This window comes from Leucoraja erinacea, chromosome 14, assembly GCF_028641065.1.
Source record: "Leucoraja erinacea ecotype New England chromosome 14, Leri_hhj_1, whole genome shotgun sequence".
In the NCBI taxonomy this organism is placed as follows: domain Eukaryota; kingdom Metazoa; phylum Chordata; class Chondrichthyes; order Rajiformes; family Rajidae; genus Leucoraja; species Leucoraja erinaceus.
Genome location: NC_073390.1, coordinates 32,295,358 through 32,317,338, shown reverse-complemented (window position 1 = coordinate 32,317,338; position 21,981 = coordinate 32,295,358). Strand labels below are relative to the sequence as shown.

The following is a 21,981-nucleotide window of genomic DNA, read 5'->3' as shown; positions in this document are numbered from 1 at the left end:
TTTGGTGCTCTTAACCCCGATGTAATTCTGTATTTTCCTGTCCAGACAAGCAACAACTAGAGGAAAAGAATTAGTGTGAAACAAACTCTTTCGATTGCTAAGCTAAACATATCTCTTTATATATAAAGCCAGCTATTAATTCCCATTTGGGAATTCATTCCTATTTGCTATATTACAGTGGAACAGTGTCACAACTTGCTGGGTGGGATTCAAACGCACTTGGAGAGTACGTACATCTACTGCAAGGAGCAATAATAACAACAGCTTTCATTTGTATTTTGCATTTAACCAGGTTTTGCATTCTACTGTGCTTTCTACATTCAAAATAGATCTGACGCAAAGCTACGTAAGAAGACATTAGGTGAATTATTTAAAGGCATGACTTAGAAAATAGGTTTTAAGGAGGAAATGTAGAGGCAGGGAAGTTTGAGGAGGGAATAATATTTTTACAATATTGTTATATTACAATCATGTGTGCTTATGTTTTCAAACACACAATATTAGTAGATTCAATTCAGGAAATTTTAATTGTCATTGTCAGTGTACAGTACAAGACTACGAAATGCATTTAGCATCTACACATAGCAAACGATTTGAATAAAAAATGTTGGGGGGGGGGGGGGGGGGGGGGGGGGGGGGGGGGGGGGTATGGCTGTCACCGAGGTATTGTTTAGTAGAGTGACAATATTGCCGTCAGTACAAGCTGTCCCTCGACCTGCTGGTTCGGCAACGGAGAGACATGTAGCGCCTCCCGGATGGTAGGAGGTAAACAGTCCATGGTTGGGGTGAGAGCAGTCCTTGGCGATGCTGAGCGCCCTTCGCAGACAGTGCTTGCTTTGGACAGACTCAATGGAGGGGAGCGTGGAACCGGTGATGCGTTGGGCAATTTTCACCACCCTCTGCAGTGCCTTCCGCGGATTACAGAGCAGTTGCCATACCATACTATGATGCAGTTGTATATGCTCTCGATGGTGCATAATGTTCACCATCTGAGGATAAGAACTATTCAGTTCCTCAGGAAGAAGACGCTGATGAGCCTCTTGATCAGAGTAGAGGTATTGTAAGAGAGGTCATCGGAGATGGGACTCCAGGAACAAGCTAGAAAATACCTAAATATGGGGGTGTGCCCACCTCTGGACTTCCTGAAGTCTAAATGAGCTCCTTGGTCTTATTGGATAAGGGCCAGATTGTTGTCAGCGCACCATGCTGCTAAGTGCTGGACCTCCTCCCTGTAGGCGAGCTCATCGTTGTTGCTGATGAGGCCAATCACCGTTGTATCATCTGCATACTTGATGATGGTGTTAGTACCATGTACAGGTGTGCTCATAAAGAGGGAGTAGAGGAGGGGGCTCACACACAGCCCTGAGGAACGCCGGTGTTCAGGGTGAGGGTTGAAGAGGTTGCTTGTCTATCCTCACAGACTGGGGTCTGTTAATGACCAGTCCTTGCAGAGGGAGGGGTCCCAGGTTACCGAGTTTGGTGATCAGTTTTGATGGAATAATGGTATTCCAAAATCGGAACAGCATTCAATAACTGTGCTCTGTTGCAAGGTGGGATGAAGTGCCGTTGAATGGCATCCTCCGTACTCCTGCTCTTGCGACTAGGCAAACTGATAGGGATCCAGTGTGGGGGGGTACATGCTCAACTACAAACATTTTGCATTACAACCAGATAATGTTGGTATGGTAATATTTAAAGTTCTACAATATTGATGTCAGTACAAGTTGTCCTACAACTTTAGGCTGTGCACGCCATACGCAAGAAGAAGAAGAATGTCAGTAATGTGAAATGGTGCCGCATTATAACCAGAATATAGTTATGATGCATGTATAGTCTCACCATAAACATTGTTATAAAACTATACATTGCTATATTATACCAAAGATTCGCACTGCATTGTAATACAATGGGACTACAAACAATATAAAATACTAAATATTACCGAATTACAATAAAAAATTACTATATTATAGGGAAAAAGACTGTGACCATCCACCTTATCAACGGCCCTCGTGGTTTTATATCCCTCTGTAAGATCAATCCTCAAGGATAAAAGCCCCAACTTCCACAGTCTCTCCTTATATGTGAGCATCTGCAGTTCTTTACTACACTTCTTTACCATCCTGTCTACCTGGGTGTTCACTTTCAGGGAACTAGACCCCTTGGTCTCTCTGATCTACAATCGTCTCCAGGAACCTAGCATTTTCTGGGTAGCTTAGTCATAACTTAATGCATTCAGTTAAAAATACTCTTCCAAAATTATTGTAAATAATATGAAAATCTCTGTGTCTTTCTTACAGATCTTTGGAAACTGTCAATGGCCTGGGTAGCAACAGTCATATATTTACCATGTTTGTCAGTGGCGCCCTCTATCTGCAGGTAAGAAACTGAAACTGGAACACTCCTTCAGTTGTGAAATCTGTTTCTCATGACCTGTGTTAATCGGAGCAATAATCAGGGATTTGTAAATTAAACAAAATCTGTACAACATTTCAGATCATAACAGATCATTCTTATTGGGTATGTGTAGCTCATGTGTCTGTCAGTATTGGTTCCAGTGCCTGTAAACAAAGGGAAACATGGAACAATTGATTCCATATTTCCCTTTGTTTTTCTTGTAATTCTGCATCTCACTTTCTGGTCCTTTGTATATACACAATACATAGAAGATAAACTGAAAAATAGATCAGTTCAAAGCAAACACTAAAATGTCCATTGTATTTGCCAAGATTCATTATTTAGTTCCACTCTTAACCAACTTAACAGGATAGTGAAGACAGCCAGCAGGATCATTGGTGCCCCACTCCCTTTCCTGTTGGAGATCTATCAGAAGCGCAGCATCCGCAGAGCCATCTCCATTATTAAGGACCCCTATCATCCATCACACTTCTCCATTCTGCCATCTGGGAAGAGGTACAGGAGCATCAGCTGCAGAACCAGCAGGATGCTACACAGCTTCTTTCCACAGGCAATAAGACTGGTTAATGGACTGTGTTCCCTCCCCATATATCATACACCAACACATCTAACCTCGCCCATACTTTGACAGCTAGGTACCTGTGAAAGCAAAGCCACTGTTCGGCCTGAATGTCTGTTTTTATTTCAATTTTTAGGCCTATTTTAGATTGGTAATTTTAATTTTTAAAGCTATATGTATTTATTCTGTTTTTATTAACCGCACTGACGGGAACTGATTGAGAAACAATTTTTTTGTTTCATCTGTGTATGTAAGTACTCAGTTAAAATGACAGTAAAGTAAATACTGACTGATACTGACACACTGAGGTAAGGATTTCCTGCAGAGGCTCGAAGCACCCATTTTAACATATCAAGGACAGTGCAAGGGTTCCCAACCTGGGGTAAATTTACCCCCAGGGAGTAAATTTGTTGATTCTGGATTTGTACATATTTTTTCTCATTAAATGACTGTGTTTGGTTCTAGTATACAGAACGGTATCTGTTCATCATTAGTTGTTCATAAATAAGTGAAATAACATTGTTATGTGCTATTAAAGTTGACAGAGGTAAATGGGACGCAAAAGGTTGGGAACCCCAGACTTAGTGCCTATCTGAGGCACCTTCCCAGACTGGTTGATACTGGAGCCAGTCACTCATTTATGGAGCAGCAAAACCTGTTATCATTAAAGTGGTCACAAAAGACTTCTAAAGAAATGACAAGAAAATGAAGAATTTGTTTTTCATGAATATGGAGTCATAAACATCCCCAATCTTCAACAGTGCTAATCTAATTTCCTTACAAATCATATCTCCTCTCAACTCCCACTCAATTATTCCTCCTCTATCCTTTATCTCAGTTACTTGACCTTCAGATCTCCACCAAACCCTGATTTTTATCTATCCCTCTAATCTTCTTCTTTGTGGTTACCATCAAATCACAATCGTTTCCACCTTAATCCCTTCCCTCTCACAGTAATCTTCCCTTTTCCTACATTTCAACACTATTTCTTGCTCTGTTCCTCACTGCTCCTCAATTTCCTCTCTTACCCAATCTCCAATAGATTTGTGGCCTTCTCACCAAACCTTTACCTGTTCCAATCTTAATCTTTCCCCCTATGTCGCTCTTCAAGGGAGATGCTAAATGCATTTCATTGTCTCTGTACTGTACACTGACCCAATACCCTCCTCTCCCTTTTCCACATGATACTGATTTCAATAATATCACATTACTGACCTTCACCTATCCTGATCAGCATACTTTCCTGATTTCCATTTTTCAGATCTCTAATCTGCAACCTTGCTGGTTCATATCTCGGATCTCCAACCTGACCACATTCTGGTAATGGAAAAGGCCCAGTTTTGCCTGGTCTCCTTGCTTCTCAGTTTCAGATGTACATTTCAAATTTGCCATGGCTTGTGTCCATATTTAGAATATAGAACAGTCCAGCACAGAAACAGGCCTTTAGCCCATCAAGTCTATGCTGAGCAAGATGGCAAACCTAACCTAATCTCATCTACCTGTCCACGGCCCATACCCATTTATTCTGTACCTGTTCATGTGCCTGTACAAATGCCTATTGAACATGGCAATTGTATCTGCCTCCGCCACCTCCCCCAACTGAACATTCCTGGCACCTACCACTCTCTGTGTAAAAATATGCCTCCCTAATTCAATTTAAACTTTCTCCCTTTCATCTTAATTCTATGCTCTCCAGTATTTTATTTTCCACCCTTGGAAAAATACTCTGATTGTCTGCCCTATTTGTGCCTCTCCTAATTTTATGGACTTGTATCAGATTGCCACGCAGTCTCCAATACTCAAGAGAACATATTCCATATTTGTCTAACCTCTCTTTATATGTAATATACTCCAATCCAGGTAATATCCTGGTGAAATTCATCTGCAGCATCTCAAAAGCCTCCACAGCCTTCTATAGTGTGGCGACCAGTATTGTACACCATATTCCAAATGTGGCCAAATGTTTACACAGCAGCTGTTACATTTGACCTGCTAACCTTTACACTCAATGCCCTGATCGATGAAGGCAAGCATGTGCAGCCACTTTTTACCATCCTATCTGCTTGTGTTCCACTTACAGGGAGTTATGGACTTGCACCCCAAGATCTCTTTGTACATCAATGCTCCAAGGGTGCCTGCCATTTACTGTATACTTTCCACTTGTCTTTGATCTCCCAAAATGTATCAGCTCGTACTTGTTTGGATTCAACTCTATCTGCCATTTCTCCGCCCAACTTTCCAACTAATCTGCATATCTTGCTGTATCATCTATTAATCTTCATCACTATCCACAACTCTGCCAATTTTCCTGTCATCCACAAACTTACAAATCAGATTTTTTAAATGTTCACTCTAATCATTAAAATACTGTATACCACAATGGACTGTAGTCCCAGCACTGATTCATGTGGAACAACACTGGTCACAGTTCTCCAATAAAAAAAAACCCTCCTCTACCATTACCCTCCGCCTTCTATGACCAAGCTATTTTTGGATCAAATTTACTAACTCATCACGGATCCTTTGTGACTTAATCTTATGGATCAGTGTACGATGACAGATCTTGTCAAATGCTTTACTAAAATCTATATGGAACAACATTCACTGCCCTTCCCTCATCAATCATTTTTCACGCTTCCTCAAAAAATTCAATCAAATTTGTGAGACTGGAGGCAGGACCACACCTCACACACAAAGCCATGCTGACTATTCATAATAAGTCTATGTTTTTCCAAATGCATGGAAATCTTCTTCAATAATTTCCCTTGTGCAGAAGTAAGGCTCAGCAAACTATAATTTCCTCATTTGTTACTGTTGCCATTCTTAAACAAAGGAACAACATTGGCTATTCTCCAGACTTCTGGCACCTCATTCAAATCATTACTAAAGAGGATTACTTTAGTCAAAGCCCCAGCAATCTCCACCCTAGCTTCCCTTAGTATCCTGGGATGCATCCCAGCAAATTCTAAGGACATATGGATCTTAATGTTCTTCAACACACCCAACAGTTCCTCTTTCTTAAAGTTGACATGCCCTAATTTCAAATAGGTTTCAAGGCACAGATACTTGCTCGTCTTGAATGTAGTAAATTAATTAAAAATTGTCGATATCACACTTGTATTTTAGTAATGTTGTAAAGTGAAATAAGAAAGCCAATTCGCTATTCCCAAGTGTTAAACTCACACATTTATAGGTACATTAGGGAATATATAATAGATGATTGCATTGTTACCTCCAACGTTTACCCTCACTCCTTAAGACTCAAATAAACTATCCCTTTTCTTTTATTTTTGTCCCCATATTTCCAGAGCTAACAAGGAATTGATCTAGAAGGTAGACACAAAACATTGGAGTAACTCAGCGGGTCAGGCGGCATCTCTGGAGAGAAGGAATGGGTGACGTTTCGGGTCAAGACCCTTCTTCAGACTGTTCAGTCTTTCAGATTGATCTAGAAGAGTAGTCTTCTTTTGCCTGACCAGAATGATATTCTTCTTGGGAAAGCTCAGACACCATAAGCAATCTATTTGGCCACACGGGTCAGTAGAGCCTATTTAATCCTGCCCTCTTCTGGGGCCTTTGGTAGATTCGCCAAGAGGATCAGGACAATTTTTTTAGACAACTATGTTAACAGATAGATTACCTGTGGGCAGCAGTTACATGGTTTTGGCCAGAAGTGTACATTTATCAGTCATACCTTCTGGAAATAACTTTCACTTATCATAATAGGGAAAGTTGTCTAACATTGGAGAATGAGGCAAGAAAAGAATTGCTTGGCTGATAAAGCTAAGATTAAGATCAGTCATAAACTACCTGCATGGTTGAGCAGGCTCAGGAATTGACTGATCTACTGTTCTTACATATACACCATGAATCCCCGGAATTTTTAAAACATTTTTTCTCCAAGTTTATTAATATTAAATCAATTTACACGTGCATGTGACCATGGTATATGTAATTGTTTCGAGATAAAAAAAGGTATTCACTGTCCTGGCTATTCAGCTGGAGGTAAAATTCCTGAAATGAATCCGTAATTTAATTATCACGAGAATAAATTAAACCAGAATAAACCAGACAAGTAATGTTCATCAGACAGTGCCTCCGTTTTTCTCTTTCATTATAACCAAAAGCATTGTAAATTATTTGAAATGAAATGTAGAGTAAGTTTGTTGTAGGAAGGAACTACAGATGCTGGTTTACCAAAGATAGACATAAAATGCTGGAGTAACAGTGGGACAGGCAACGGCCATCCACACTTCAGTAGAAGTTGCGATTACTGCCGTACATAGCATTGTAAGGCATGCCCATTGATGTTTTCAATTATGATTTATTGAGAAGAGTGTAAGATAATCCCTGATGTTGGTAATAAATGTATACTATTGTCAAAATTCAGGAACGTGCCTTCCATACTTTTTCTTTTAATAAAAGTTATTTTATTTTGAAGCTAAAAATGTTCATGTCCAGTTATGAATCTCTTACTTAGAAATTCAATCCCAAAGTCCTCTCCAACATCCAAACCAAGACACAGAGGAAGACATGGAGTCATAGAGTTTGTAACCGGACTAGAGCAATCTGGCACATTGCTTCTCCACTAATTTATGTTCCTCCTTTGGAGCTATTAATCGTAATCCTATTTCTCCATCTTTTATATCTTTTTGGATTCTCTCATTTTGAATATCAACCCAACATTCCTTTGAAATGATGTTGTAATTTATACCTCATTAGGCCCTGCCACAATCAATGACTGCTACACCAAAGAGCCTACAGTACACATTTAATGAGAGAAGATTCTCTCACACCCCTGCCAACCCAACTGAGTCAGAAGACATAACCACATAAAGTTGCCTTTGTGCCTTAACTGTCAATTAGATATCCAGGCTTGTCACTGCTATTACTCAAATTGTGTTGACGTCAATCATCTCAGCATGAAGAGAGGCATAAACTGCTGGTGTAACTTAACGGGTCAGGCAGCATCTCTAGAAAAAAAGGATGGGTGATATTTCAGGTCAGAACCATTCTTCAGCAACCCTCTGACCTGAAATGGCATGCACCTTTTTCTCCAGAAATGCTGCCTGACCCACTGAGTTACTCCAGCACTTTATGTCGATCTTCAGTATAAACCAACATCTGAAGTTCCTTCCGACACACCAATCATATCAGCATCTTAGTTTCACTTTGCAGTACTAAATGGGCTAACAGCCCCATTAAATTGGTGTTAGCAACGAAGCATTCTTTTAAACTCTTTTTCATGCTTTTTACCTATTGTGCAAGAACTTTATGCAAGAACTCTGGTGCTTCCATTTTTTCATTTACTCATGAATTTTCTTACACTGCAATAGTATGGAGGTGACTGCAAAAGCTCGATCTCAGCAGACTACTGACCCTCCTCAAGTGAACCCCAAATTTCAGGCCCAGTAAATGTTGGGAATTCACTGATGTTAAGTAGAAGATGACTCCATACAATTAGGGGAAGTCAATGCCCCACAGATACTAATAATGTTACATCAACAGATTAAAATTAGGCAGGTTCAATTGGGAAACAGCAAGATTCAATAATTCAATTCAATGATGCCTTATTGTCACATGTACCTAGTTAAAGTGAAATTCTTTGTTTTTGCATACAACCTGGTAAAATCATACAGCACTGTTCATCTAGGCAGAACACAAAGAGTTGCCACCTTTCTGGCAACAACAACGTTTCAGAGGTCTTACTGCAATCTTATCTTCTCGCAGCGGCAAACCAGGCCCACTATCGCATGTGGATGCAGGCAGCCGGTTGGGTCCCTCTTAGTTCTCGGTGGCCCCCCACTGGGTCCCTCCTTGAAATAACAACAAGCATAGCCCGGATTTTGTGCTCAGATCATTGGATCTGATCTCATAATCATTCGACTCTGGCGGTACGGTGGCACAATGGTAGAGTTGCTGCCTTACAGCGTTTGCAGCGCCAGAGACAAGGGTTTGATCAAGACAACGGGTGCTGTCTGTACATAATTTGTACGTTCTCCCCGTGACCTGTGTGGGTATTCTCCGAGATCTTTGGTTTCCTCTCACTCTCCAAAGACGTACTGGTTTGTAGATTCATTGACTTGGTATAAATGTCAAATTGTCCCCAGTGTGTGTAGGGCAGCATTAATGTGTGGGGATCGCTGGTTGGTGCAGACAAGGTGGGCCGAAGGGCCTGCTCTCACGATGAATTTCTAAACTAAACTAAACTAAGACACAGAGATGGGTTTGCCCACTGAGTCACAACCGATGCCAAACAAATATTTTTCATTCAAGATTTGAGTACTTATATATCAGAAGGTACAGTCATTGACCTGGGATACTGATTCAACAGCAATGTGTTTAAAAGGAGGTCTCAGACTGGCTCCTCAAAACATGAAGTCTTTCAGTGTAAATGATTAAGCCACAGTTACCAGGATGGGTTTTAGTCTCTGTTCTGACCCTGCATGTAGCTTGTAATCTTTAATGATGTGTGACAGAAAGAGTAGAATGTATTTAAGTAAGATTTCAATCAGCACTGCATTTAGGGCTGTGATTTGATCAGACTGCAATATAGTGCTTCTCCACATTCCATCACTATTAGATAGATCTTCTTAGATACCACAAGATAACCTGCCTTATGACTGAGCAGCATTGTATAAAATGTGAAAACATGAAGGGAATGTAACCTTTGCCACATGGAACTTTCTCCGCAAGTTTAGGGATGCTTCTGTATTTCTCCTCTGGCTAAACATCTAGCACAACTTTGGGTCTCTGCCATTTTTGGGAGAGTGATATCAATTGGCCAAGGTTAATGCACGAGACTAGTTAAATATCTGCAAATATCAGTAACTCCAAACTGCTAGTGGAACATTTTTGCTGCAAAGCTGTCTGATGAGAAAAGATTGCATTTCTTATTTTTCACAGTGTCAGATTTTTGTCTCCATTTTTTCAGCTGAATGTCATCTTTCCTACAGGCAGGATGACTAAAACTGAACACAATACTCTAAATTAAACCTCACCTGCGTTTTGTACAACTGTGACATAATGTTCCACCTTGTATACTCAATTCCCTGACGGATGAAGGAAAATTTACCAAAAGCCTTCTTCACCAAAGATTGAAATTATAGGCAGCAAAGAAGAGTCTTCTATGAAAAACAGCACCCACTCGTACTGTTAGGATTTGTCAGCCACCTGCCTTTTCTAATTTGCTCATTAATGCGTGAATGTCTTTTGGGTACTGTACCTGTGTACGGAGAGAATGACTGGTTTCCATGTGTCTGGGTATTGTATTCGCACAGGAGGTGACACAGAGATGCAGCCGAACTGCACAGTTACTAAAGAGTTGAATCTATGTTCACATCAGTGAACATCGTTACTTATGGCAAGCTATACAATACTGGATGAAATTGTATTTGTCCTTTTTGTCTGCTGAATACTCCACCTGTAGAGGAGCTAGTACTGAGATATTAATTCGCACACTAGCTCTAAAGTAATTTCCCTTCACTGGAATATAAGCTGATGCTGAAACTTGCATAAGGTGTGCAAAAATCTGAGATGGGAATGGTTCTCTTTTATTTTACATGTCGCGGAAGTACATATATTTTAGATACTTTCAACAATATGACAGATTAGGTGGTGATTACTGTCTCTTATTACTGACAAAGTTGTGCTCCCACAGAAAAAGCCATTCAGCCATCATGCCTTGCCAGCTCGGTGAGAGGAACAAGCATTTATTTCTCTCACATTTATTTTCCTTTTCAAATATATTGTCTAATCCCTTTCGGTTACTATTGTATCTGCTTCCTCGGCCCATTCACAAGTGCATAATAAATCACAACATTAAAAATCTTGATTTATCTCCGCCATGTGCTTTTAATGATTACCATATATCTACATCCTCTAAGGTGACTGGAGAAAAAAAATCTTTCCTCAATAATTTTGAACATTTCTATCAAATCTCCAGTTAACTTTCTCCACTCTAAGAATAATCTCACCTTTTCTATCTTTGCACATAACTTGTACTTGACAATCTGATAAATCTATTCTGCATTCTTTGTACAGGTATTATGTTTCCAAGGATCCCATTTGCATTTTGCAGGTCAGGTTTGTCCACCTAACCTGCCACGAATGAAGAATTATACACACAGAACCCAGGTCTGTGTCCTTCTGCCCTTTAATTCATGTTACCCCTCAACCTAACTTTCCAAAATGAGGCATTTCATACTCAATTAAATATCCGTTCCAACTCTTTAATATCAGTGGACAGCCCTACAAAATTCCATGATCGATCATAATGTTGTATTTAGTTCACCTTGATGTGTTACTTGTCCTTGTTCAGCCTGATTGTGAATTGAGGGTTTAGACCATGTGGTATCTTCAACACATGGCCCCACTGCTGTGGGAATGGGGTCCGAAATGCTCACGACTCTCTTCTCTCCACAGGCCATGCAGTACATCTCCATCTTTGCTGACAACAGATCGGGTTCCACCATCACCATTCAAAGTGGCTCGGATTTCACAGGGATCTTGCTCGGCACGTAGAGTCTGCTGTTGCATCGGGTGCTTGGCTGCTCCTCGCCCCTCTCTCTCCGCTTCCTCCATCTCCCAGTCTCAGGACTCTCTAACTACTCCGACCCCTCCACGTCACCACAGCCAAGAATTTACTCCAACGGTGCCGAGGGCCAAGAATGACGAGCAGGTGTGGAGCAGCAAGTCCTCAGCTGGCATTTTCTGTCCAGGATCTCTGGGGGGTCCTGGAAAAATCTTTCTTTACATGTATTATAATTGACATTATCTTCCCTCAATAATCAACCTGTCAGCAACATAGCTCCAATTGTTTTCAAAGCTCTTTTCAGGATGTTGTTTACATATTAAAATAGGCTAGCAAATTGTTTGTGACCAGGATCTCTCTTTGAAATATGGGCTCCATTTTTGCTAAACCAGGCACACCATACATCTTTGTCAAATGCGTGTGGAATGCAACAAGGTGGTGTATTCACCCATTGTGACTGAAAGCTGTACTGTCCTACATCCATCCTTTCCTGTACTATGATCTTTCCACATTCCCTTGTAGACTTGCCTCGCTTTTACAAATGTTTTAGCTCTTTTTTTGACTATTGTCTCTTCCTCTTTCCCCTGACTGCACTCCCTTAAGGGCCTGTCCCACTTACGTGTCCTTGGCAAATTACGTGGTCGCGTTGAGCCGCGACTGTCCCGCGAAGGTCGCTCGCGATTTCAAGCGTACGCACAGCCGTCTGGAGGGCGAGACGTCATTTGAAGATGGACACAAAGCTGGAGTAACTCAGCGGCACCGGTAGAATCTCTGGAGAGAAGCAATGGGTGACAGTTCATGTCGAGACTCTTTTTCAGTCTGAAAAGAAGGGTCTTGACCCGAAACGTCATCCATTGCTTCTCTCCAGAGATGCTGCCGGTCCCGCTGAGTTACTCTTGCCTTTTGTGTCCATCTTCAATTTTCTTGGCGCCGCTTTGGGAGTAGAAGCGGGGGTGGATCCGGACCGCAACGACTGTGAGCCCCATGCCAAGTTCAACGATTGTTTGCCTGGTTCTGCTGCTGTTGGAGGTGAGACGTTGCGTCGCGCTAGGGTCTTGGGCCTGTCCCACTTTGGCCATCAGTTCCGCGTCAGTCCATTGGCGCAACAAAGATTTTGTTTGCTACAAATATTTCGGAGCCCCGCGCGATGTCGCGCACAACTACATACCCCTCCGTGATTCTCAGTGGGACCGGCCGGCCCCGCGGCCATACGATGCCCATGCGCCTCAACGCGGCCACGAGGTCCCGTAATTTGCGTTCCAAGGACACGTAAGTGGGACAGGCCCTTTACTGTGCTCCCAGAATCCTGTGCTCATACAATGTCCACTGATTTTCCCTTTGACCATGTAGGTTTCCTTCAGATGTTCCAGGTTCTTCTTACAACCAAAAGACGGACTTGTTGGTTACTGTAAACTACCCCTGGTGTAGGTTTCTGGGTGGAAACTGGGGAGAGGGTGAAATATTTATGTGCATAAATTATGAAATAGGTTACAGAAAAATAGGTGGGGAATGAGGTTGAAAGGAGAGATGACAAAATGTGGTAAATGACCTGCTATGTTGTAAGGAAGTTAGTGACATTATTTACTTGATGGGCCAAACATGGATGATTGTTCCTTTCCCTGCCTCTGGACAACTGTGGTCTGAGATCAGTAGTAGTGGAAAGAGAGTGGAATGCAGGCAAAGAATAGGAAAGGTCAGAATTATACATGGGTGACTACATTCCCTCAGTGCCTGTATGCTCAAGATGGAAGAGCACATGGAGGAGACTGATCACAGAGCTATGCATTGCCCTATTGTATGTCTTATTCGAAACCCTTGAACACCATTATTACTCTTGAGTCAGGCAGGGAGAGAAATGTTCGTAGCCCAGTTTTTATTCTTTAAAGTACAGGTAAACTTGCTGGGCTTTGCATTGTTTCTGCTAAAGGCCCTGGGCATCAACTTTAATGGGGTATGGCTTAACAAATCTTGATAGAGGGAAAGTGGAGAGGATGTTTCAACTAGTGGGAGAGTCTAGGACCAGAGGCCATAGGCTCAGATTAATAATACGCACCTTTAGAAAAGAGCTGAGAAGTAATTTGTTTATTCAGAGGGTGGTGAATCTATGGAATTCGTTGCCACCGATTATTAAGGCAGAGATTGACAGACTCTTGATTAGTAACGGTGTCTGGGATTATGGGGTGAAGGCAGGAGAATGGGGTTGAGTGGGAAAGATAGATCAGCCATGATTGATTGGCGGAGTAGACTTGATGGGCCGAATGGCCTTATTCTGTTTCTAGAGCTTATGAACTTATGAACAAATAGAAATAGGATCATGATTACGTTTTAGTGAAGATAGGGGAAGTAAGATGGGACGATTGCAGATCAGTCAAGAGCTCCTGAACTCAATCAAACTTCCAACAAGACTCTCAATCAGAATAAGGCTGGTCTGGTTGCCATGGTGATATGCAGATTTGATCATCTGCTAATGAGTTTGGTAGATTTAATTACAGGTTGCTGAGGAGCACCAGTGATTCTGCAAACTGATGGGCTGACATTCACATCCTGGTTTAAACTGCTTTATTCTGTAGAGTTTATAAAGTGTTAATAAATATAATTCTGAAAAAGTAAGATATGTGTGATACACATGACAAAAATAACAATCCTGTTAAATGACATTTCAAACTGCTAACTAAATATTGCTTACCCACGGGATTGAGATAAAACCATAAAACCATGAGACACAGGGGCAGAATTAGACCATTTGGTCCATCAAATCTGCTCCACCATTCAATCGTGGCTGATCTATTTATCTCTCTCAACCATATACTCCTGCCTTCTCCCCATAACCTTTAACACAATAGCAATACTATCAAAACCTCACCATTCTCCTATAATTAGTTCACATATCCAATGATCTGAATACAAACATAAAAACGTCTTCATGGGATTGCAGCCTTGAACTCACTCTCAGATTTCTATTATTTTTATATTGAAAACATCCAAAAAACATTTTTCATTCCAGAGCAGTTCAATTGTGTTGCGATTTTATTTCTGTACTAATACTCACAGACCAGGTTTACTGAGCTAGAGACATTGGTTTAAAATCTCCATAGTAGTAGGGGGAATTTAAAATGAAGAAAACTGGAATAATTGGTTTTACTGTGTCAGTAGAGGTGACGAAGGAACTACAGTTCCAAAAACCTGATTCACCTATTAACCAAAGTGACCAATGTGTGGGTCACACTATGTGAACTACACCCTGAAATGGCCAAGCAAGCCACTCAGATGAAACTTAACATTCAAATCATGGGTGGCGCAGTGGTAGAGTTGCTGCTTGCCGGAGCCAGAGGCCCGGGTTCAATCCTGACCACGAGTGCTGTTTATATGCAGTTTGTACATTCTCCCTATGACCACATGTTTTTTCCCCCGAGTGCTCCGGTGTTCTTCCATATTCCCAAAGAGACGCAGGTTTGTAGGTTGTTCAAGAAGGAACTGCAGATGCTGGAAAATCGAAGGTACACAAAAATACTGGAGAAACTCAGCGGGTGCAGCAGCATCTATGGAGCTTGACGGAGGAAGAAGGGTGTCTGAAGAAGGGTTTCAGCCCGAAACATTACCTATTTCCTTCGCTCCATAGATGCTGCTGCACCCGCTGAGTTTCTCCAGCATTTTTGTGTACCTTCAGGTTTGTAGGTTAATTGGCTTCTGTAAATTGTCTTTAGTGTGTAGGATAGAACTAGTGCATGGGTGAACACTGGTCAGCGCGGACTCAGCAAAGGCATTGAGACTAGCAAAGGCACAATAAGCATTGAGGGCCACCACCAAAAGTAGCATGGTCGTGTGTCATCAGCAACTGAGTTGGAGACAGAAGGAACTGCAGATGATGTCAGGGGAGGTAATAGACAGGTGACACTTCTGGTCGGTGACTTCTTCAAATTAATAATAGGAGGGAGGGAAAGCTGGAAAAGAGGGGTGGGATGGGCTAGATAATGGCAAGTGATAGGTGGATACACTTTGATTGCCAGATAAGTAAAATAGGTGACAAATGTCAGAGGTGAAAATGAGATAAAAGGGTGTCAGATAAGGAGAGGAAGTGTGAATTGTAAAGCCAAAGGGATAAATGTTGATGAAAGGGGACGGAGGAAAGAATGGGTAGAAAATAGTAATAGGGGACTTGGAGATGGGTGAATGAGTGTACGGAGGGGAAAGGAGCAGTGTGACTTTGAGGAGGAGGGGATTTTTGGGAGACAGTGGAGAAATGGAGTGCACCAGAGTGTGAGTGGGGGCACAGAAATGAAAGGAGGGGGGAGAGGGGGGGAGGGGTAAGGGTACGGGTAAGGGTGTTGTTACTTAAAATCGGAGAATTCAACATTTATACCATTGGGGTGTATGCTTCTCAAAGGGAACTTGCATGTGACCTCACTCTAGCAATGGAGAAAGCCAAAGACAGTGAGGTCAGTGTGGTGAATGAGCTGGCTGATTCCTAAAGAATATAGCTGACAGACTGGGTCTGCAGGTGATGAATAAAACACCACTAGGGATAAATCTACTTGAACTTATCAAAGAGCAGGCGTAGGCCATTCAAGTCTGCCCCAAGCCTGCCCTGCCATTTCACTATAATCATGCCTGATCTGCCCGAGACCACAATTCCTCTCCAGTGCCAGTTCTGCATTGCCCTCTGTCCCTAAATCTTCAAAAATGTATGTGCCACTTCCTAAGTTATAGGAGCAGAATTAGGCTTTTTGGCCCATCAAGACTACTCCACCATTCAATCATGGTTGATCTATCATTCCCTCTCAACCCAATTTTCCTGCCTTCGCCCCATAACCCCAGGCACCCATACTAATCGAACACGTCTTTAAATACCTCCAGTAATCCAACCTCCAGTAATCTAACTGAAGTATAGAATTCCACAGAGTCACCACTGTCTGCCAAAAAAAATCCCACATATTTCAGTTAAAAGGACCACCCATCTCACCAGTATGTTTGCTGCTGATGCCTCTGTGATAGGAGTGACCATTACAGAGTAACTGTGGAGACATTTCTTATCTTAATACTAAGAGCATTCACTGTCATGTTGTGTGGCATTATTCTCATGTTAAATATGAATAGAACCAGAACATATCCGGCAGATCAAAGCTAGGCTTCCATGAAGTATAGTGGGCCATCTGCAGCAGCAGAATAATTACAACCCTACCACTATTTGTAACTTCATTACTTGGCATTTCCCCGACTCTACCATCACTGTCAAGCTAAGGGATCAGTCCCCATTCGGTACACTGTGCAGAAGGGTGAGTTGAGATCATCAACAGGAGAACCAAAACATGTAATGCCAACCTGATGAAACCACAACTCAGGACCACGTGGATAATGAACAGCAAAATCAACTTGTGGTAAGCAGTGCAGAATGATTCTACAACCAACAGAGCAAATGACAACAATCTGTTGACATGCAGTGCTGGGCAATTAAACAGCTACCAGAAGGAGACTTCAAACCATTCCCATCTACATTGATGGCAGACCGTGAATGATGCCAGAGACAAGGCTTCCTCCAGAGGTCTGCAACTTTGGAAAGGCAGCTTCAAATAATTCTATTCACCCAATAAGACTGGTGGAAGAACACGGGAAGGGGGAGGGATGGAGAGAGAGGGAAAGCAAGGTCTACTTGAAGTTAGATAAGTCAATGTTCATACTGCTGTTTCTCCAATTTGTGCTGAGCCTCACTCTGACAATGGAGGAGGCCCAGGACAGAAAGGTCAGATTGGGAATGTGAGGGGGAATTAAAGTGCTGAGCAACCAGGAGATCAGGTAGGTTTCGGCGGACTGAGCGGAGGTGTTCAGCAAAACGATCGCCGAGCCTGTGCTTGGTCTCGCCGAAATACAGTTGACACCTGGAAAAGCAGATACAGTAGATGAGGTTGGAGGAGGTGCAAGTGAACCTCTGCCTCTCCTGAAAAGACTGTTGGGGTCCTTGGATGGAGTTGAGGGGGGATGTAAAGGGACAGGCGTTGCATCTCCTGCGGTTGCAGGGGAAAATCTAGGTTTGGATTGAATGAGACATCAAAAGACGTGGAGAAGCTGAAGTCAATGGACCATAGGAAACTCTAGGTCCGTCAGTCATTTTTTTCTGTCGGTTATTTCATCCCTAGGACATCACTAAAGGGGCTCCTCAGAGAAATGCATTGGGATCAGTTATCGTCAGCCATTTGTTCAATGATTTTCCTACCAGCAAAATGTCAGGTGCACCGGTTTGATGACCATAGCACATTGTTCAATTTCTATTCACAGCTCATCAGCAAATGAACTGGCCATGCCTGCATGGAGCAAGACTTGGACAGCATTCAGACATAGAGGGAGTACATAGAAGGTTCACCAGACTGATTCCTGGGGTGTCAGGACTTCCATATGAAGAAAGACTGGATAGACTCGGCTTGTAGTCGCTAGAATTTAGAAGTTGAGGGGGGATCTTATAGAAACTTACAAAATTCTTAAGGGGTTGGACAGGCTAGATGCAGGAAGATTGTTCCCAATTATGGGGGAAGTCCAGAACAAGGGGTCACAGTTTAAGGGTAAGGGGGAAATCTTTTAGGACCGAGATGAGAAAAAACATATTTCACACAGAGAGTGGTAAATCTGTGGAATTTTCTGCCACAGAAGGTTGTTGAGGCCAGTTCATTGGCTATATTTAAGAGGGAGTTAGATGTGACCCTTGTGGCTAAAGGGATCAGGGGGTATGGAGAGAAGGCAGGTACAGGATACTGAGTTGGATGATCAGCCATGATCATATTGAATGTCGGTGCAGGCTCGAAGGGCCGAATGGCCTACTCCAGCACCTAATTTCTACGTTTTTATGTTTCTATAGGCTGATAAGTGGCAAATAACATACAGGCAACACCATTGTCATTCAATGAACATTTCCAGCATCCAATCTACTACACTTGACATTGAATGATATTACTATTGTTAATTTCCAATGGCTAGAAACATGTATGGGCCATCCACAAATAAAACGACAGTCACACACTTGTCACATGTAAGAACAAATTTTCTCAACTGATTTCCAAATCTTAGGTCATTCCACAGCAGCATACTATCTCAATATCTCAATAAATTTATATAATATATTTTATACATGTTCTATTTATATAAGACAATATCCAAATACCCATGTTGGTTGAGCCCATTTGTCAGTGATCTTAATGAGTTACTGGTGCAAGCATAAGCATTTGATGATTGGTTTGCAATCTCTGTGGTGTCGATGCCATGAGTGTGGCACTGAATTTCTGGCTCTCACTCGCCCCTCTAATATGAATTGAACACTAGCTTATTTTCTGCCCCTGTCCTGTGGACCCATTCTCCTTCCACCTGCCCAAACTGAAAGGCTCCAGGGTAACCTTAGTGTGCTCCTGGACCATGTTCTATGCGGGGTGCTGGTTCTGAACAAGGCATCTACCCAAGGAAGAGGATCAGTTCTGTACTTGACTGCTACCTGCAGCGACCCCCCAGCATGTTCTGGCAGTAAGGTGGGAGTGATGTGTTTGTGAAGAGGACACGATTGTCAGGAGTAAGGTGGAGATCCTAATTAAGTTATTTATGGACCCTGTTTGGTTGGACGTCATGGAAAGACTTAGTTTAAAACCAATAAACATCGCTCTATAAGAATTGATATATTTGTGGAGAGAATCCTTCAATAAGCATTAACCAGCCAAATACCTATGGATTAACAAAGTGTGCTAGATGACCATCTGGGTCACCAAACAAATTGGTCTGACAATTGTCCAATACGTGTGTTGATTGCGAGCAAGCTGCCAAGTTATTGCTGTCACAAGTTACACACCCACAATGTCTGAAAATGTAGATACAAGGAACTGTAGATGCAGGTTACAAGAAATGACACAAATTGCTGGCATAACTCGACAGGTCAGGCTGCATTTCTGAAGAACATGGATAGATGACATTTTGGGTCGCATTTTTTCCTTAAACTGATGCTGCCTGACCCGCTGAGTTACTCTAGCAATTTGTGTCTCTTTTCACAATGACTGTAAGATGGGCAAGAGTACCCAATGATTCTTCACTCGCTCAAGACAAATTCATGACATGGTGAAGAAAAGGGAAATGTCTCTTATTCCGTGTTATCCCTGTTGTGTTTTCCCTAAATGTTTCCAGGAGTGTGAATTAGTGGACCATGTATCTTGCCATGTGTTGAGCATCTGATAGGCGCCAATATTCACTTTATCACGTATCTGTACACTATCGATGAGTCGATTGTAATCAAGTCTTGGCTTTCCGCTGACTGGTTAGTATGGCACAAAAGCCTTTCACTGTCCCTCAGTGCATGTGACAATGAACTAAACTCAAACTCGCTATGCGAAAAACCAGCTGGGGGTCTTGCTCTTGAATAAGCAGGTGCTCTATTGGAGAGAAAGTGAACTGAGGAGTAAAAGTTGGAGGGAAATAAGGGTCAATGCGTCAACTAATCAGTGACACATTTGTTTAGATTGTGTTTTCACCCTGAACAACGGGTGTGAATGAGTAACAGAGGACAGAATGGAGAGAAATGTTGCAGTGATGAGTGAAATGTTAAACAACTCTCCAAAGTACCTGTGTATACATGCTAATATTGGTATTCTGAAGTGACAAGCCATGTAACACACACTCCATAAATGCTCCACCCCCACTTATCGGGCTCTATGTAAAGTTTAATAAATAATAACTACTTTTCAATTTTCCTCTCTCACTCAGACCTATCACCCAGTCCTAAGGTGATGACCAAACTGTACACTAAAACAAAATAGCTTCTGATGCACATAATTGCCTTGGATACCTGAAATCCCAAGGGATGCATCGCAGCTTAGATGGATCTGCACAGGGATTCTGTTACTAGCCCCAGCCAAAGGCTTCCCTAATCGTTATAATCACAGTAGATGTGAAGGTTGAGAGAGTCAGACACAAATGTCAAGAAGGGTTGTCCATTCCCCAAATTCTCCTCTCCCACAAACAGAATCAAGTGAGGTGGTTCAGAGCAGAATCGGAGATCTGGGTATATTGCTGACTTGGGGTGCTGTAATAGTCCTAGAGTCAGATAGCACATAAAAAGACCCTTTGACACAACTTGTCCAAGCTGACCCCTTCTACGCTGGTCCCACCTGTTCACATTTGGTCCGTATCACTTTGAACCATTCCTTTCCATGTACCCGTCCAAATGTCTTTTAATGTTGTAGTTACTTAAAATTGGAGAATTCAGTGTTCATATCGTTGGATTGTAAGCTGCGGAAGCAGAATGTGAGGTGCTGTTCTTCCAGAATGCGTGTAGAAATGTAGAAACATCGAAAATTGGAGCAGGAGTAGGCCATTCAGCCCTTCAAGCTCGCACCGCCATTCAATATGATCATGGCTGATCATCCGAAAGCAGTACCCCGTTCCTGCTTTTTCCCCATATCCTTTGATTAATTTAGCCCTAAGAGCTTAATCTCGCTCTTGAAAACATCCAGTGAATTGGCCTCCGCTGCCTTCTGCGGCAGATAATTCCACAGATTCACAACTCTCTGGATGAAAACGTTTTTCCTCATCTCAGTCCTAAATGGTCTATGCCTTCTTATTAAACTGTGACCACTGGTTCTGGACTCCCCCAATATCGGGAACATTTTTCCTGCATCTAGCCTGTCCAATCCTTTAAGGATTTTATATCTTTCTATAAAATCCCTTCTTAAGGGCCTGTACCACGAGCATGTGACTCCATGCCGCAAGCGCGACCTAACATGGTCGCTTGAGCCGTACGGCCTCGCGGCGCCAGTCACACTTCGATCGCCGGAGCCGTATGGAGTTGTGCGGAGCTGGTCCCGACATCGTGCGGGGCTCCGAAAAACTGAACGTGTTCAAAAATTCCGCGCGGCAAAGGGTTGCCTTCCCGCAGCCGCCTCGACGCCGTACGCACCGCCTCGACGGGCGTGCGCAACGTCTCGACACCGTGCGCAGCGCCTTGATGGCGCACGCAGCATCTTGACGCTGTACGTCACTTGCGAACTTCCCATGGACTCCGCTCGAACTTCACGTCACTCACTCGAACTTCGCGTGGCCCCCGCTTCTGGTTTGGTCGCGTTCGCTGCATGCAGGCGCATGCTGGTGGGACCGGCTCTGTACGGGGATCACTCGACCTCCGCGCGGCCCCCGCTTCCGGTTTGGTCGCGCTTACCGCATGCAAGTCGCATGCTCGTGGGACAGGCCATTTATCCTTCTAAATCCCAGTGAATACAAGCCCAGTTGACACATTCTTTCATCATAAGTCAGTCCGCTAGCCCGGGAATTAACCTAGTGAACCCACACTGCACTCCCTCAATAGCCATAGCCTTCCTCAAATTATGAGACCAAAACTGCACATAATACTCCAGGTGCACCTCCTCTTTTCCTAATCTGACACCATTCAGATAACAGTCTGCCTTCATGTTCTTGCCACCAAAAGTGGATCACCTCACATGTATCCACATTATAC

At 42.6% G+C, this 21,981-nt stretch overlaps 1 protein-coding gene across 2 annotated transcripts in view; it reads left to right on the top strand.

Annotated features, from left to right (window-relative positions):
• LOC129703533 (erythroferrone-like) overlaps positions 1-12,486 on the top strand; it is a 67,930-nt gene extending 55,444 nt beyond the window's left edge. The window contains exons 7-8 of one of the 2 annotated variants that reach the window (XM_055646089.1): positions 2,301-2,379; positions 11,402-12,486. In XM_055646089.1, the coding sequence (XP_055502064.1) occupies positions 2,301-2,379; positions 11,402-11,500 (178 nt within the window). In that variant the 3' untranslated portion in view covers positions 11,501-12,486. The remainder of the gene's footprint in view (positions 1-2,300; positions 2,380-11,401) is intronic. The other variant, XM_055646088.1, reaches the window with a different exon arrangement.
• Positions 12,487-21,981: the final 9,495 nt, after the last annotated feature.